Below are 17,473 nucleotides of genomic sequence, written 5' to 3' on the forward strand. Positions count from 1 at the left end.
CGCAGGCGGAAAGTCCCCCCAGTTCTGCTCGTAGAGAGAGCGTACTCCGAGCGACACCCCCGCGCTCCCGCGCCACATGGGCGCTCCCGGACGAGGCCCCGCCCCTCTGGTTCCACGTGGTCGTCCACGGAGCTCCTGAGGCTCCGGCGGCTGGGTCTGAGGGAGGCACGGGTCCGGGGATGGCGGGGACCCCGTCCGGCGGTGAGTTGCATCAGGGCGGGCCGACGGGGTGCAGAGAGTTGGCTGCCGGGAGGAGAAAGGGGCGCCCAGGAGCGTTCGGACGGAAAAAGGGACATCCTCGAGACAGGACCTGTAGAGAGTGTATCGCCCGCGAGGAAGGGACTTCAGACCGAGGGAGCGTACGGGGTGGGGGAAACTACGGGTGGAGCGAAGGGCGCCCCCCGGGATTGGATCGGTGGAGACAGGGATGCCTCTGGGGAGCAGGCAGAGAAGAGACCGGGTGAGGGGTTGAGGCGCTCAAGAGGCTGGGGCCAGTGGGCCCCCTAGGCGCCCTGGAGAATTGGATTCACGGGAAGTGTCAGCAGACCCCCATTTCCCCTTCTGCAGGTGCTGCTCAGTTCTCTTGCCCCCCCAACTTTACCGCGACGTCCCCAACCTCAGAGCCCACCCGTTTCTCTTTGGAAGTGTTAACAGACCCAGATACGGAACTGTGGCTTATCCAGGCCCCTGTAGACTTCGCCCCAGACTGGTGAGTGGTCCCAGGCCACCTCCTGGGAATATGCTCCGTCCTAGTGGCTGAACTTGGGGGAAGTTTAGAGGGGCTTTTCTTAGGCTTCCAGAAACGCGGTTTTCAGCTCTTCCCCCCCCCCCCCCCCCCCCCCCCGTTTCACGGAAAGAATCTGACGGAGCTCCTGCCTTCCCCTTTCTCCTCGCAGCCTCAACGGGCGGCTAGTGCCTCTCTCTGGCTCCCAGATTGTGAAGGGCAAGTTGGCAGGCAAGCGGCACCGCTACCGGGTCCTCAGAAGCAGCGGTCCCCAGGCTGGAGGAGCAATCCTGCTGGCTCCCTCCGTGGCGGCAGGGGGGGGACTCACCTGTGCCCCAGCCCCCCAGGGCAGCCTGAGGATCTTTGAGGGCTCCCAGGAATCCCCACCAGGGACCCTGCTGCAGCCTATTCCAACGAGCCCCCCGCCACAGATCCCCCCTGACCTGAGACCCCGGTTCTGTGCCTTTGGAGGCGGCCTACCAGTAACAGGGCCTGGGTCAGCCTTGGCACTGAAGTCACCCGCCTCAAAAAAGAGGAAAAAGAAGAGGCAAACACCAGAGGCCCCAGCTCCCCAGGAGGCAGTGAATGGGCTGGGGGCCCTGGCGGTGGACACAGCTTTGGGGTCCCCGGATGTGGCGAAGAAGAAGAAGAAGAAAAAGCAGGAGCCGCCAGAACTAGACGTGATGGAGCTGGTGACAGCCGAACCTGCGGCCGAGATGCCGGAGCCTCCGGAAGCGCTGTTCCCATCATCCACCACCAGGAAGAGGAAGAGGCTGAAGGGGACAGAAGAGAGGGAGCCTGGGGAAAGGATGCCGATTGAGTCTCAGCCGCAGTTGAAGGAGGAGCCATGGGAGGAAGCCGTCCCACTGCCATCTTCGAAGAAGAAGAAGAAGAAAGACAAGGGGCACAAAGTCATGATGGAGCCGGGGACTGATGAGGCTCTAGAGCTGGAGAGGAGGCCTCTGGAACTCCCAGGGGAGATGATAGAGCCTGAACCACCACAAGAAGTTGAGCTTCAGGCTGAGGCAGCTCCAACACCCGCCAAAAAGAGGAGGAAGAAAGAAAAACGGCAAGACGTGACAGTGGAGCCAGGGGCAGAGGCGGTGGAGCCTGAGTCGCCAGGTGACCTTGAGGGTCAGGCGGCTCTAGCATCCACCAAGAAGAAGAAGAAAGAACGGGGGCTCAGAGCAACTGAGCCGAGGACTGAGGTTACGGACCCACAGGGTGAGCCGATGGAGCCTGAGCTTCCGGAAGAGCGTGAACCTGAGGCAGGGGCAGATCCAGCATCTGCTAAGAAGAAGAAGAAGAAACGGGGCCGGGAAAGCGGGGTGCCAGAGGCAGCACCCCGGGAGGAGATGCCAGAGCCGCCGCGGAGTCCAGAGCCTGGGGAGGTGGCTTCCACAGGCCGGGAGAAGAAGTCAAAGAGGCTGCAGCCGGATCCTGTGTAGCCTCCTCCAGGGAAACTGACGACTGTGGTCAAGAAAAGCTGGAGGGGCGCCTGGGTGGCTCAGTCGGTTGAGACTCTTGATTTCGGCTCAGGTCACGATCTCGCGTTTCATGAGATCGAGCACCGCATCAGGCTGTGCACCGACAGTGTGGAGCCTGCTTGGGGTTCTCTGTCTCCTCTCCCTCAAAATAAATACACTTTAAAACAAAAAAAAAAAGAAAGAAAGAGAAAGGAAAAGAAAGGGGAAGAAAAGAAAAAAGCCGGAGGTGACCGCCTGGGCCAGCAGAGAGCGAGAACAGAGAACCCCTTCCCGATGACGGCGCCGCCGCACCAGAAGCAGCCCGAGCCTGGAAAATGCTTTATTGTTACAACGAGGGCCTCTCTGGCGGCTGGGGTCATCGGGGCACTTTCAAGAAGGGCTCGTGTAGGACATCAAACAGCCTCCGGGCCTGTGTGAGAGCAAGAAAGAAACAAGGAACTGGTCATTAAATGAGCCATCTGCTTGCTACATCCAGAGTGGGCTTTGGTTCTTTCGGTTTCGGCTCGGAGGGGACTCTGGGGGCTGGGAGAGAAACATCCTGATCTTGATTCTGTCCCAGGCTGCCTATGTGAGTTAGGGCTGGTCCCCACCCTCTCTGGGCCTCGGTTTTCCCCAACTGTAGGAGAAGCACTGTGGGCCTTCCACAGCCTTAGAACTTTGGGATCTGAGGTGCCATCTATGTAGTGCTCCCTCCTGTCCCCAACCCCTCAAGCCCATTCCCACAGTTCTTACCTTTTGGGGCCCCAGGCCCGGGCACAAAGCCAGATCTTCTCGGGACGCAGCTATGAGCTGTTCCAGAGACTGAGGAAGGTGGAAGGTGAGGGTCAGAGATGGGGAGCACAAAACTACCCTGCCCCAGCTCATCGGGGGTCTAAGATCTCCCTGGAAGGAGGTGAGGTCCTCTGGGAGGGCAGGGGAGGCGGTGGGGGGGGGGGCATTCCTTGAAAAAGCAAGGGGGCAGAAATGCCATCAGGACAAGGGAACCATTCCTTACCCCAAAAGTAGTTAGGAGGGTCTGGCTGTCGGTTTTATTGACAGACTTCACGGTGGTCAGGCATTCAGTCACCTGGAAGGGAGGGGAGGAGGCAGAGGTGCGGCAGGAGAAGAAATGAGAGCGATCTGAGCACTGGGTCACCACTGTGTCCCCAGACTGCCCCGCAGGCAGGAGGTATTCAATAAATGCCCCCCCTTTTGGCTGATTAAAAGTTCATCTCAGGGTGGGTCCCCCACTAGCTGAGAGAATATTGGTCACATCACGAGAAGATAAATGCCATTTCTCTTGAGTTGGTTCTGCCCAGGGTAGACCATAGGCTCTGGAGTCAGATCTGTGTTCAAAACCCGGCCCCACTGCTTGCTCCCTATGAGGGCTGGGCAAGGGAATTGACCTCTGGACTTTCTTTTCAGGCAAATGGGGGTCCTAACAGTACCCGCCTCGGGAGTGGTGGTGGACATCCACCATTACTCAGGCGTTGGAGCTCAGGTTAAATGCTTCATTTGGTAAATAATCCCCTCGCACCCACCGAGTGCTGGGTGGTGCTGGGGACACAGGAGGGACTGAGCCAGCCAGCCTGGCCAGAATGCATGCAAGGTCAGGGGTGGACAGAGCTGCTGGGCGGAATAGGCAGGACCTGGTAGGGTGTGGTGAGAAGGCCAGGCTTTCCCTGAGGGTACTGGGGAGCCATGGGAGGATTCTGAGCTGGGGAGGACAGAAACAAGTTTGTGCTTAGGAAGAGAAAGGTGATGAACTGAGGGGGAGACTGGGGAGGAGAGGTAGGATTCCAGCAGCAGGGAGGGGCTGGGGGCGGGAGGGGGGGGGCAGGCAGGGGGGTGTAGTGGCCTCACCCGGGCGACGAAGTCCTGTTCCAGCTTCTCCATCAGGAGGTCCGCCGGCTTCTGCTCATAGGCCTTGTAGGTCTCCAGGTACCGCCCGGCCTCCTCAGGGCTGGGGTGAGAACATTCGGGTCAGCCAGTGTGGTGAGGGCAGTGGTCATGTTTTAGATTCATTTCATTGCCGTAGTAGTAGTCAGTGTCGACGCTAAAAGTCCCAAACTCGAATACAGAGCAAACCGAACTTTCCTCCCCGAAAAGGTCCCTGGCGGGAACCCCGGCCAGGCACATCTTTACACATCTTTGCTGGCAAAGGGAGAGAGCTTGGGAGCCTGACGAGTTGTTGGGCTCAGGTTCGCCCTTCCCACCTGCGTGACCCCAGGGCCAGTGATTTTCTCTCTCTGGGCCTCAGTGTCCTCATCTGCAGAGTGGCGTGGATAGCGGAATTGTGACAATTGCACGCGTCATCGCTCCCAAGCGCTCAGAACCGTGCCTGGCACTTAGAGCCCATTTAAGAAATGTGAGCTATTCTGGAAGGGAAGTCAGCGCGGTGGAGCCGGGGCGGGAGAAAAACCAGAAACACTGTTACTATTTTCCCAGCCGCAGGAAGACAAAACTCAGGATGCAATTCAGTTCCCACTGAAGATTTTTAATATAGCCCACTTTCAAGAGAAAGGCTGCGGGGTGAGCCGACTGCTGAAGCTTTTATAGCAACTAACCTGATTTAATAATCGCTATTAATTTTCACGTCAGGCACTGAGGTTTTTTCCTTTTTTTTTGACATGTAATGAACAGTTTCAAAGGTAGGTGGGACAACCGAATCTTAAAAAGGGTTTGTATGTGTGCGCAATAAAGTAACCCAAGTTTATTAGCACTGGGAGAAAGCTGGCCTTTTTTGTTCTTTGAACTTGAGACTAGGGAGTTGAGTCCAAGTAAAGGAAGGACTTGTGCCGAGGCATTTTCTGTGAGCCTTCAAATCCCAGCTAATAAGCCATCTTTGCTGATCAAGTGTTGGTCCATATTCCTGAAAGAAACCTGCATTTTTCTAATTCTGTTTTTTTCCCGTTACATGGGCTTTGTGGCTCTCCCCTCACTGCAGCAGGATTATCGTTCCGGTTCTTAATTTGTTCAGGGCACACAGTGAGCACATTGCGTCCTGTTCTACAATTTGCTTTCATTTTTGCCCTCTGCAGTTCTCAGCAGGATGTCTTCCTATGTCAGCAGAAAGAGCTTGACCTCTTTCGTGGGATGGTTGCAAAATATCCCATAATTTGGATGTAAAGACATAGGAAACATTCCCCTTCCGGGGGCCGACGCACTGTTCTAACTCACTGTGTTCAGAAGCTTCCAGAGAAGGATCCTCTAAGGCAATTATTATTTTCAAACCATTATACACAGAGAGGGAAAGAGACCAGCGGGGGGGTTGAGTCACTTGCCCAAGAGCCTGGTCGGTAAAGTATGCAACTCTTGATCTCTTGGGGTCATGAGTTCAAGGTCATGACCTGGCCTATCTCCACGATGGAATATTACGCAGCTGGGAAAGAATGTGCATCCGGACAATGGGATATTATTCAGCAATAAGAAGACTGAGCTACCACGGCGCCTGGGTGGCTCAGTCGGTTAAGTGTCTGACTTCCTCTCAGATCATGATCTCATGGTTTGTGGGTTCGAGCCCCGTGTCGGGCTCTGTGCCGACAGCTCGGAGCCTGGAGCCTGCTTTGGATTCTGTGTCTGCCTCTCTCTCTCTGCCCCTCCCCACTCATGCTCTGTCTGTCAAAAATAGACAAATATTAAAAAAAAAAAAAAATTTTTTTTTTTTAAAGAAGAGTAAGCTACCAAATTACAAGAAGGCACGGAGGGAGGTTAAAAGAATACTGCTAAGTGAGAAAAGCCGGTCTGAAAAGGCTTCTGTGAGGTAATAGGAAATATATATGGTCTCTTGCCCTGGTTCCCGGCACAGAGCCCCCGAGAACCTTCCAACTCCTCAGTGATAAGAACACAGAGGAGCATCTTTTGTCCTACAGAGATGACTCTGGGTGGGCTCCTGGATGGGGGCTGGAAATGGAGCTAATACTCAACCGGGTCCACATAAGGAAGACTCCATAAAATCCCAGTACTAGGGGACTCAGAGCTTCCAGAAGGGCAGCCACTGGGAAGTGATACACTCCAATTCCACGGGGACAGAAACTCCTGCACGCAGGACCCTCCCAGACCTCTCGCCCTACGTCTCTCATCGTCTTGCTGTTGATTCTCTTAACATCATATCCTTTATTAAACCGGAAAATGTGCTTCCCTGAGCTCTGAGCCTCTCAGGGAGTCACTGGGAGCGGGACGGTCAGAAGTACAAGCGGGGTTTATGACTGGCGTCTGAAGTGGGGGGGGCAGTGTTGGACTGAGCCCCTTCACCTGTGGGACCTGAGGCCATCCCCAGGTAGTGTCAGAAGTGAGTTAAACGATAGGACGCCCAGCTGGTGCTGCAGAGACTTGCTTGGTGTGGGAAAAACTTTGGCGCATCTGGTGGTCTGACTTGGGCTCAGGTCCTGATCTCACGGTTTGTGAGTTCGAGCCCCACACAGCCCTGTACTGTAAGCACAGAGCCTGCTTTGGATCCTCTGTCCCCCTCTCTCTCTCTCTCTCTCTCTCTCTCTCTCTCTCTTCTGCCCTCCCCCACTTGTTCTCCCTCTCTCTTCTCTCTCAAAAATGAATAAAGATTAAACACACACACACACACACACACACACACACACACACACACACACACAGGATAAAGACCCACATTAGGGAAGAACTGGCATTTTTTTTCCTACACACAAGAAGAACCGTGGGTTTTTCTATTTCTACTACAGATTGTATGATTCCAACTATATGATATCCTGAAAAAGGCAAAACTAAGCAGACTGTGAAAAGATGAGGAGTTTGGGGGTGGAAGGGATGAATAAGTGGAACACGGGAAATTTTAGGGCAGTACAACTATTCTGTGTGATACAGAATTTATGGACACATTATCATACCTTTGTCAAGACTCAGAATATAAAACAGAGAGCAACAGGTCATGATCTCACGCTCCTTGAGTTCGAGTCCCATGTCGGGCTCTGTGCTGACAGCTCAGAGCCTGGAGCCTGCTTTAGGTTCTGTGTCTCCCTCTCTCTCTCTCTGCCCCTCCCCACTCATGCTCTGTCTCTCTCAAAAATAAATAAACATTAAGAAAAAAAATTTGGGGGGCAGTTGGGTGGCTAAGTCGGTTAGGCGTCCGACTTCGGCTCAGGTCATGATCTCAGAGTTTGTGGGTTTGAGCCCCACGTTGGGCTCTGTGCTGACAGCTCAGTGCCTGGAGCCTGCTTCAAGTTCTGTCTCCTTCTCTCTCTGCCCCTCCCCCACTCTCACCTTGACTCACTCTGTCTCTCAAAAATAAATAAATGTAATAAAAAAAATTTTTTTAAAAATTTTTTTAATGCTCTAAAAAATTAGTATTTTTAAAAATATGAACACCCTGCGTCGGGCTCCGTGCTGACAACGGAGAGCCTGCTTGGGATTCTCTCTCCCTCTAGCTCTCTGCCCGTCCCCCGCTCACACTCTTGAGCACTCTCTCTAAATAAATAAATAAACTTAAAAAAAAAAAATGTTTTTTTAAAGGGGCGCCTGGAGTGGCTCAGCCGGTTAAGCATCTGACTCTAGGCTCCGGTCGGATCAGGTCATGATCTCACAGTTTGTGAGTTCAAGTCCTGCATTGTGCCTACTTGGGCTTCTCTCTCTCTCTGTCTCCCTCTGCTTCTTCCCTGCTTGTGTCTCTCTCTCTCTCAAAATAATAAACTAAAAAAAAAAAAAAAGAGAGAGAGAGAGAGAGAGAGATCTCCAGGTAAGGACATGACCACGTAAGGCACAGAACAGCATCTATATATAACCATATGTCTACACTGCCACATGTATATACACCGTGTGTATGTACCATATATATGTACGACTAGACGTATGCACACACATAACATTTTCGTGTCGCTTCTCATCTGTGAACTTCGTGAACGTGCCATCTATTTAACACAAGAAAGTTTAACCAGTGTCTATATTCAGAACAAAGAGAAGCAGAAGACAACAGCCCCGCTCTCATCCCCATCTATGCCTCATACGGTCCCCAGAGGTCAGCACTGTCCAGGGCCTGGAGCCTCTGGAGCCTCTGGAGCCCTTTTTGGTTTATCCACATACGAGTCTGTTCATAAACACAGCTCATTTTCTTCCTCCCTTCTGTATATAAATACAAATACGAGGCCGTTCGCTTCTGCAACTCTGGTTCTCACCCACTGATGCTACAGTGATGGCCCATGTCACTTCGGACACGCGTGAGCACGCACGGGCAGGGACTATCCTAGTGCAGGAGTTTCTGTGTCGAAGAGTGGTGTCTATTTTCTGTTTCAATAGCCCGTCAAATCTCCTGCCAAGCAAATATGCGGGTGCCCGTTTCGTACTATCCATACGAGAGATTTGCACCAAATTTAGGGCACCTCACTTTGGTGGTTTTTTTTTAATGTTTATTTATATTTGAGAGAGGGAGACAGACAATGTGCAAGCGGGGGAGGGACAGAGAAAAACAGAGACAGACTCTGAAGCAGGCTCCAGGCTCCGAGCTGTTAGCACAGAGCCCGATGTGGGGTTTGAACTCTCGAACCACGAGATCATGACCTGAGCCAAAGCCGGACGCTTAACCAACTGAGCTACCCAGGCGCCCGTGAATGTTTCTCATTTTTGAGAGAGAGAGCACAAGCAGGGGAGGGGCAGAGAGAGAGGGAGACAGAGGATCCAAAGCAGCCTCTGCACGGACAGCAGAGAGCCCCACACGGGGCTGGAACTCAGGAACTGCCAGATCACAATCTGAGCCAAAGTCAGACGCTTAACCAACTGAGCCACCCAGACGCCCCAGCACCTCGTTTTTTAAAATGTGCTTTTTTCTTGATAAACCATATGGTTGATATTTTTTCATGTGTTTTGGCAACCTGCATTAAACTCTTATTTGGGTTCTTATTGACTTGTGGGAAGTTCTTTACATATATAAATATATAATAAACATGTTTAAATATATGCATATGAATATAAACATTTAAATGTATTTGCACTGTATAAATATAACATATATACATACATAAATTAGAGATGTTAAGTATTTTCTATTTATATGTATGTGTATATATATATATACGTATATATATATATATACGTATATATATATATATATATACATATATATATATATACGTATATATATACACACTTGTATATGCAATATATACACAGCAAATACTTTTTGGTAATTTGTCACTTGTCTTTCAACTTTATTTACAGTATGTCTTACCACCCAGAAGTTTTAAAATTTTAATTTTCTCAAATCAGCCAACCTTTTCCTTTACGGCTTTGGGGTTCTGGGTCTTGCTTTGGAAGACTTTTCCTACCCCAAGATTATAACAAATATTCTCCTGGGGTGCCTGGATGGTTCAGTCAGTTAAATGTCAGACTTAGTTCAGGTCATGATCTCAAAGTTCATGGGTTTGAGCCCCGTGTTGGGCTTTGTGCTGACAGCTCAGAGCTTCGAGCCTGCTTTGGATTCTGTGTCTCTTTCTCGCTCTACCCCTCCCCCGCTTGTGTGTGCTCTCTCTCTCTCTCTCTCTCAAAAATAATCATTAAAAAAATTTTTTTTTAATAAATCAAAAATAAAAATAAAAAATATTCTCCTGGGGAACCTGGGTGGCTCAGTCGATTAAGTGTCTGACTTCAGCTCAGGTCATGATCTCGTGGCTTGTGGGTTCAAGGGCTACAACAGGTTCTCTGCTTTCAGCAAGGAGCCCCCTTCAGATCCTCTGTCCCTCTCTCTGTCTGCCCCTCCCCCATTCTCTCTCTCTGTCTCTCTCTCTCTCTCTCTCTCTCAAAAATAAAATAAACATTAAAAACTAGATATATATTCCCCTATAAGATTTCTTCTAGGGCACCTGAGTGGCTCAGCTGATTAGGCATCCGACTCTTGATTCAAGCTCAAATCATGATCTCACAGTTTGTGAGCTGAGCCCTGGTGTGTCAGCTCCAGGATAGAGCCCAGCTTGGGATTCCCTCTCTTTCCCTCTCTCTCTGGCCCTCCTCCTCTCTTTCTCAAAATAAATAAATAAACGTAAAAAAAAAAAAAATAACGAGCCTAATTACTTAAAAAAAACCGATTTCTTCTAACACCTTTTTTTTTTATGTCAATTTCTCAGGATTTAATTTTTTTTTTCTTATGGGGTGAGGAAGGTATGTCTTTTTTTCCAACTGGAAATTAGCCAATCTAAATAGTCTTCAGAGGGGCGCCTGGGTGGCTCAGTCAGTTAAGCATCTGACTTCAGCTCAGGTCATGACCTCATGGCTCATGGGTTCGAGCCCCACGTCGGGCTCTGTGCTGACAGCCTGGAGCCTAGAACCTGCTTCAGATTCTGTGTCTCCCTCTCTCTCTGCCCCTTCCCTGCTCGTACTCTAGCTCTCACTCTCTCAAAATTAAATAAACATTAAAAGAAAAATTTAAATAGTCTTTAGAAACCTGGATGTGGAATTAATTATTCAGACAGACTTTAGGTCTGATTCGTAAGTAAGCAGTATGGCCCTGGCAATTTGATCTATATCACCTGCTTTTGTGACTATAGCCCTAGAAGACAAATATTAAGATCCTATTTTAAAGATGCAGAAATTGAGGCCGAGAGAGAGGCAGTGCCGGGACCAGGCTCACACGGGGAGCTCATGGCAGAAGGAAAGGGCTGGGGGGCAGAAGGGTGGACGGACTCTTAGGATAGAGCCTGACCTGGGCAGGGAAGCCTCGGTCTCACCTCCAGGCAAGGACCAGGGTGCAGTCAGCCAGGATGCACATCTTAGCCAGCTCCTTGAGGGCCTGCTGTGGATCTTTCTGGGTGGAAAAGAAAATCAGAATGGGAAATCTGGTAGTAAACAAGGAATTATAGTCTTGAAAACCACAGTAGGTTATGCCACAGTAGGATGCCAAGAGCCTTCCACTTAAGGCACTCCCTAAGCTCTGACTGGGTGCCCGCCTGTGCTGGGCAATGCTGGTAACACACAGTAACCAAGAGAGCCCGGGCTCTGCCCGCTGGGGCTCACAGTCTGATGAGGGAGATCAAACTGTCCCCACACAGTGATGACCCAGAGTGGCCAGGATTGGGATGGGAGAGCAGGAGCGGATACCTGACTTGCCCAGGGGATCAGGGAGAGCTTCCTGGAAGAGGGGACATCTGAACTGAGACCTGAAGGAGGAGGAGGAGTGAAGGAGGCAAAGGAGAACGAAAAGGACATTTTAAACATAGGGAAGACCGGAGGGGGGGGGAAAGGACTTGAGGAATTGCAATTCACATGGAATGTGATGGAGAACGTAAAAGAAAGGGCGACCACATGGAAGCTGGGAAATGAACCCAGAGAGCAGGGCAGGGGTCCGGTCACATGGCCTCACGGGCCATAGCGAGGCACTGGGGAGCCATGGAGGGGTCTGGACATCAGATCTGTGCTTTAGGAATCACCCCCCGCCCAGCTGCTGTGAGGATGGAAGCCGTTGGGGCTGGAGGCCCTGAGACGAGAGAAGAGGCTGGGGCAGAGACCCAGGCGGGCCAGGCTGTGAAGATAGGATGACATAGCTTCAAAACACGCTCAGGTGGCAGAGGGCTGGGACCAGCGGAAGTGGTGTAGGGAAGGAGGAGACAGGAGTTTACCCTCGCGCCCCCTTGCCAACACAGGGTGTTAATGTCCGATGTAAAAATGGTTCAACTTGCACCTTCTCTTGGGATTCAACAATCCACTTGGCTGCTGCGTGGCCCGACAGATGAGGACAACGAGGCCGGGGGGAAAGTGACCCCTGCTTACCACGTCCACCTGGACGAGCAGGACCCGCAGGGCGAAGCTCTTCCCCAGGCTCTGCAGCCGCCCGTGGATGTAGTCCGGGTGGAGGTTGTGGTAGCGGAGGCTGGGGGGCAGGGGAGAGGGAGGGATTGAGAGGTCTCGCTCTCCCCGAAACCCTGGGAGCCCTTCTTTACTCTCACTGGAATGCAGATGGCGCGGGCGACACCGGGACCTAAGGCTCAGAGAAGTTAAGTGACTTGCCTCAGGTCACCCATCAAGGAAGGGGATGGCGGGGTTGGCAGAAAGGACTGACTGGCTCTGGCTTCCCTGGAGGGATGGACCCCAGGTTCCTCACTGGGGAAGGGAAGAGACTTGGGCTTCAGGTAGAGGACAGGAGACAAGCGCCTAGAGGGTGTGGACTGGGGGACACGGGGCAGCTGGTCTTGGGAAGCAGGCCCATCCCAGGGACTGTCTGCTTTAGCCTCAGAAGGCACTGGCAGGGAGGGGCTGGGGTGGCTTCTCCACCCAGGGAACTAGGGGACATCTCTGTCCAGCAGCCACCAGCTCTCGTACCTTGCAGGGAGGACAGGAACTTAGAAGGTTCACTTCCCCCATCTAGCTCTGTGTGCAGAGGGGCGCCCGGGAATGGAGAGGGAACTTGCTTAACTGCGGTACAGGCTGGCGAAATCCTGGCTCTCATCGACTCACCCTGGATGTCTGGGACCCGAGGGACCCTACCCCCAACCTGCTCAGACCCAGGACTCCAGGCGCCCAGCCTGTCCTCCCTCAGAACCAGAGTCTGGGCCTGCCGCTCTCGTCCCTCTGGGCACCTCCAGGAGAAGACCTCTTCCTCCCGGCCAGGTCACTAGGCCCAGAGCTGACAGGGCCACACCCCGAGGTCTCCCACCCAATGGTCCCAAACATGGGAGCACAGCCTCGCAGGCCTTCAGGAAGGTGGGGCAGCCCCCTCAGAGCTCACCTGAGGAACAGGGCACAGGTGCTCTGGCCCAGCACATAGTCGGGAAGCACGTCACCAAACTCCCAGGGCACATTACGCACAAACTTCAGCACGGGGTTGCCCCTCTGGGGAGGGAAGGGCGGAAGCCATTAACAGGGAGGGCCCTGGGACCACTGCCAGCCCCAGGGCTCCCCTCCCCCTACCTGTGTCGACACCTCCCCATCCCCCCTCCTGCCTGTGCCTGTTCCCCTCCCTCCGGAGTCCACCTCCTCAGCCGGGAATGCCCTTGGGTGCTCTGGCTTTGACCCAGACCTCTCCCCCAGACCTGGGCCTTAACTAAAGGGTCCCTGAGTCTGTCTCTCGGGCCCAGTCCTCTCCCCTAGCCCCACGTGTGTGCCCTGGGGTTGCTGGGCACTCCCCCCAGGATGTCCGCCTCACTGCACCCCGAGTGCCTTCAGCACCAGCTCCCGCACCTGCCCCTCCTCCCCTCATCTCAGGGACAGGCCCATCATCCAGAGACACAAGCCTAGTCACGGACCCGTCCCTCTCCTCCAGGGGGGACGTCTACCTTCCAGGATTTTTTTTTTAAGTTTACTTATTTTGAGAGAGAGAGAGAGAGAGAGAGAGAGAGAGAGAGAGAGAGGCAGGCAGAGAGAGAACTCCAAGCAGGCTCTGCACTGTCAGCGCAGAGCCTGACACAAGGCTCAATCTCACGGACTCTGAGATCGTGACCTGAGCCGAAATCAAGAGTCGAATGCTTGGCTGAATGGGCCACGGGCACCCCCAGGATGACATCCCCATCAAAGTCTCCCCCTGCGCTGCCATAGCCCATACCCAGGCCCCTACCCTGCCTCCTCCTGGTCGTCTGCCCCAGTAGGGCCCCCTCCTGGCCTCCGAACAGAAGCCAGTGCTTCCTAAAGCACAAACCTGCCCCTTGGCCTGCTCTTAACCCCACCGTGGCCCCCAGTGATCTGAGAGGAAGGCCCACGTGGCCTGTGACCCCCACCCCCAACAGTCAGGCGTCTGCTGGACAGGCTTCGGGCTCTCACTCCACTCTGAACATACCCTGTAGCCCCAAATCGAGATTCTCTGAGCAAGTCAGCCTCTAACCCATCCGAGCAGTATTTATTGAGCGCCTATTGTGTGTCTAAGTGCTGTGATACAGCAGGAACCAAGACAGACAAAGATCCCTGCCTTGTGGGGGACGCAGATGTTACACAAAACCATCTCGGGGATGAACGAGTAATTATTAAATGAGGTAGAATGTGCTTTTAATAAAGAGGGTAGGACCTGCTCCACGGTGGGGTGTGGGTTGGGCAGAGTCGGTTAAGTGTCCAACTCTTGGTTTTGGCTCGGGTCGTGATCTCACAGTGTTGTGAGTTCGAGCCCCACGTCGGGATCCGGGCTGGCAGCATGGAGCCTGCTTGGGATTCGCTCTCTCCCCCTCCCCCACTCACGCTGTTTCTGTCTCTCTCAAAATAAAAACATAAACTTTGGAAAAAAAAAAAAAAAAAAAGGAGGCGGGAGGTGAGGAGCGGTGATGAGGTCAGGAGGGTAGAACCTCCATGAATGGGACTGGTCCTCACAAAAGGGACCCGAGAGAGCTCCTTCACCCCTTCTGCCAGGTGAGGACACAGAAAGTAGACAGCAGTCTATGAACCAGGAGGCAGATCCTTCCTGGACACTGAATTGGCCAGCGCCTTGACCTTGGACTTCCCGGCCCCCGGAAGTGTGAGAAATAAAAGTCTGTTGTTTGAACGACCCAGTCTACGGTATTTTTGTTTTAACAAAAGAATAGACACGGTGCAACCTCAACCCACACCTGGTAGTTGGATGGATGAATGAGAGAATTCGCGTCGCCCAGAGCGCAATGGCAAGAGCTCTGACTTCCTTCCACTGCCCACCTGAGTGCCACCCCCGTACCCGTGTTTCCCACCAGAAAGCTCAAAGCCCCGCTACTCCTTTCCCTCCTCACCTGCCGGGGGCTCACAATGATGCTGCTGGATTTCGTCCCCGCTTTGGGGGCCTGGTTGGGGCTCTCTCCTGCCAGGGGTTCTGGCCCCGTGGGGTGTGGAGCCCCAGCCCCTCCTGGAGGTCCCGAGATGGCATACTCAGCGTAGGTCTGAGGGGCGGCCTGGGCTGAGGTCTCCGTGGTGGGAAGGCTCCGCGTGGACTTGAATAAGGGCTTGAACTGTGGGGGTGGGGGAGGGGGAGGAGTGTCAAAATCTGAATCTAGCCACTCCTCCCTGCTCCTCAGCCGCTATACTGGTCCCGGCCACCAACTTCTCTCCCTTGGACCAGCTCCCCACCTACATCCTCACTCCCCGCGGTCTGTTCTGTTCACGGTCATTTCACATCCCTCTGCTCAGAGACCCTGGTGGCTCCCATCTCAGAGTAAAAGCCAAAGCTGTCGCCACAGCCCACAAGGCTCTAGAAGATCTGTCCCTGCTCCCCCTGTCTCCTCTCCCACCTCCTTCCCTTCCCTTTCTCGATTCCAGGCCCACTGGCCTTCTTGCTGCCCTCAAATCTGTCAGGCTCCCTCTGATCCTGGGCCTTTGCATCGGCTGTTCCCTCTGCCCCAGAGGTTGCCACACAGCTCACTCCTTCACCTCCTTCACATCACTGCCAAGATGTCACCTCCTCAGAGAGGCAGCCCCTTGACCTAAGGGAGCGCCTCTCCCCCATCACTCCCTGCACCCTTAGCCCACTTTTTCTTCCTAGCGCATTCGGAGCGGCCAGTACTCAGCACCAGCCAATTGTTTTCCTGCGGGAACGTGATGTCGGCGTGGTCAGATCCTTCAATTTACCAAGAGATGTCAAAAGTGCCGACTTTTCCTTTTAGTTGCAAGGCCTTCCAATTCTCCAATGTCAGCAATAAATTCATCCTTTGCAAACCAGGGGGCTGACCACATAAAACACAACCCAAAGCCACCCGCTGCTTGCGTTTGCAGCCTCTGCCAGAGCCCTGTCTTGGAACCACCGTGACATTTTACAGATAGGGAAGCAGACTCGCGGAGAGCAAAGGACTGTTTTCCCAAGGTGACCCAGGCCACAACATTTCCTAAACCACACCATGGGCCTTGGAGGCCCCTTCCTCTCAATCCACCCCACCCCCCACCCCAGTCTGCCAGCGTTCTCCCCATCTCCTCCTCTGTCCTACCCCCGCAGGAGGGGCCTCATCCTCATCCAGTGGTATGAAGAACTTCTTCCTCGTGGGTGGCCCGGAGGGCTGCCGCACTCCCTCTTCGTCCATCCCAAGGTTCTTCTGGGGCCTGAAAATGAAGACACGGCGGCGGGGGCGAGTGAGACAGCAACGCCTGCATGCCCATCCTTCCAGCAGGAACCCCCACTCACAGCCATCCCGCCCCAAGAAATCCCAGGGCTCCAGAGCATCAAGTTCCAAACACGGAGCGCCCCAGATTCTACAAAGCCCCGCCCACACGGAGCCTCGCCTTCCGTCCGCCCCGCCCCTTACCGGTCCAGACTTTTCATTCGCCCCGCCCCTCGCGTTCTAGTTACCCCGCCCTCACTGTTCCCCGCCTTCCGTTTGCCCGCCCCAGCCTCCGTCCCCCTCCGTCCCGCCCGCAGGGCTGGCGCCTGGATACCCTCCCCTCGGTCCATCTCGTCCATCTCTCAGGCACTGCAACGACTGGTTGGCCTCTGCGGCTGCCAATCGCCACCGGAGGTCCCTCCCCGCCCCTCTCGACCCAGCCCCGCTGTCTGAGCGCCGCGACGACTCACCTCCTCGTCCCCGAGCCGGGAGTAAAAGACCGGAGAGGGACAGAGGCGTCCCACCGCCCGCGCGGCCAGCGCGTCCCCGGGCTCGCCGCACTTCCGGCCTCTCTAGCCCTCGATCCCGCCCTCACCGTTCCCCAGAGGGGTAGAACTTCGACAGGGGCCGTCCCTGCGCAGCTCTCTATGATCCTGGAGGACTGCGGAGATTTGGGTTGGACAGAGAGCCGTCCGTCTACCCCCCTGAACGTCCCTGGTTGCCGAGAATTTCAATTTTGATGCCCGTATTAAGCACCAACTTGTGCTCGGGCTCCGGGCAGGAATCAGTGGGGGAAAACGGCGGGAGAGCAAATTAGGTTCCTCCCCTCAGTACAGGCTTGGATGGAATCCCGGCTCTGCCATTGACTTGGCCTCAGTTTCCACATTCATTCATTATTTCATTCCACTCATATTCCCCCAGCGCTTCCTCTGTTCCCGGGCCTGTGAGGGGCAGTGTTACTGACTCAGAGGTGACCAACGACAACCATAGCCCCCTCCTGCCCTCCTGGAGCTCACAGTTCACTGGGAGAGGCAGACTCGTCCCCGAAAAGGGACGACCTGGAATGGTCAAGGCTGGGTTGGGAGATCCCAGACGCCCGGGAGAGGGTGGGGGAGGGGCCGCCCACCCAGCCCGAGGGTAGGGAAGGGCTTCCTGGAGGAAGGGACATCTGAGCTGAGACCTGGTTGATGAGTTAGTATTAGTCATTTCCTGAAAGAACAGTATCACACTGTTCTAACTTGCGGCTCTCTGATTACTAAGGAGAGAGAACATCTTTTTTGTGAGTTTATTGGTCTTATGTAGTAGTTTGTCCTATGTGGATTGCTTGCTCATATCCTTTGCCCATTTTTTTTTAAACG

At 53.8% G+C, this 17,473-nt stretch overlaps 2 protein-coding genes across 3 annotated transcripts; one reads left to right on the forward strand and one right to left on the reverse strand.

Annotated features, from left to right (window-relative positions):
* Positions 1-57: 57 nt before the first annotated feature.
* On the forward strand, positions 58-2,679 carry POLR1G (RNA polymerase I subunit G). Its single transcript, XM_019426002.2, has 3 exons — positions 58-201; positions 568-709; positions 897-2,679. Exons 1-3 carry the CDS (start codon positions 180-182, stop codon positions 2,170-2,172), a joined length of 1,440 nt encoding a protein of 479 aa, XP_019281547.2. The 5' UTR covers positions 58-179; the 3' UTR covers positions 2,173-2,679.
* Positions 2,516-16,709, reverse strand: ERCC1 (ERCC excision repair 1, endonuclease non-catalytic subunit). Of its 2 annotated transcripts, none has more exons than XM_019426001.2 (10): positions 16,586-16,709; positions 16,005-16,116; positions 14,820-15,035; positions 12,866-12,969; positions 11,911-12,010; positions 10,872-10,948; positions 4,054-4,153; positions 3,206-3,277; positions 2,944-3,012; positions 2,516-2,620 (listed from the first exon to the last, which is right to left on the reverse strand). In XM_019426001.2, exons 2-10 carry the CDS (start codon positions 16,095-16,097, stop codon positions 2,567-2,569), a joined length of 885 nt encoding a protein of 294 aa, XP_019281546.1. In that variant the 5' UTR covers positions 16,098-16,116; positions 16,586-16,709; the 3' UTR covers positions 2,516-2,566. The 2 variants fall into 2 exon arrangements, with proteins under 2 accessions (XP_019281546.1, XP_019281543.1); XM_019425998.2 differs by lacking the exon at positions 16,586-16,709 and adding an exon at positions 16,320-16,489.
* Between the last annotated feature and the right edge of the window lie 764 nt (positions 16,710-17,473).

Source organism: Panthera pardus, unplaced genomic scaffold (genome assembly GCF_024362965.1).
Source record: "Panthera pardus isolate Hobbes unplaced genomic scaffold, ASM2436296v1 HiC_scaffold_18, whole genome shotgun sequence".
Classification (NCBI taxonomy): domain Eukaryota; kingdom Metazoa; phylum Chordata; class Mammalia; order Carnivora; family Felidae; genus Panthera; species Panthera pardus.

What these genes read in the sequence shown, in the direction of transcription:
- ERCC1 (XM_019425998.2), bottom strand. Translation starts at nt 16,474, where the DNA reads ATGGACGAGATGGACCGAGGGGAGGGTATCCAGGCGCCAGCCCTGCGG. An exon ending in ATGAGGCCCCTCCTGCGGGG is followed by an intron (nt 15,036 to 16,004) that starts GTAGGACAGAGG and finishes CCACCCCCACAG; the next exon opens with TTCAAGCCCTTATTCAAGTC. An exon ending in TGCTCGTCCAGGTGGACGTG is followed by an intron (nt 10,949 to 11,910) that starts GTAAGCAGGGGT and finishes TTTTCCACCCAG; the next exon opens with AAAGATCCACAGCAGGCCCT.
- POLR1G (XM_019426002.2), top strand. Translation starts at nt 180, where the DNA reads ATGGCGGGGACCCCGTCCGGCG. An exon ending in GGCGGGGACCCCGTCCGGCG is followed by an intron (nt 202 to 567) that starts GTGAGTTGCATC and finishes CCCCTTCTGCAG; the next exon opens with GTGCTGCTCAGTTCTCTTGC. An exon ending in GTAGACTTCGCCCCAGACTG is followed by an intron (nt 710 to 896) that starts GTGAGTGGTCCC and finishes TTCTCCTCGCAG; the next exon opens with CCTCAACGGGCGGCTAGTGC.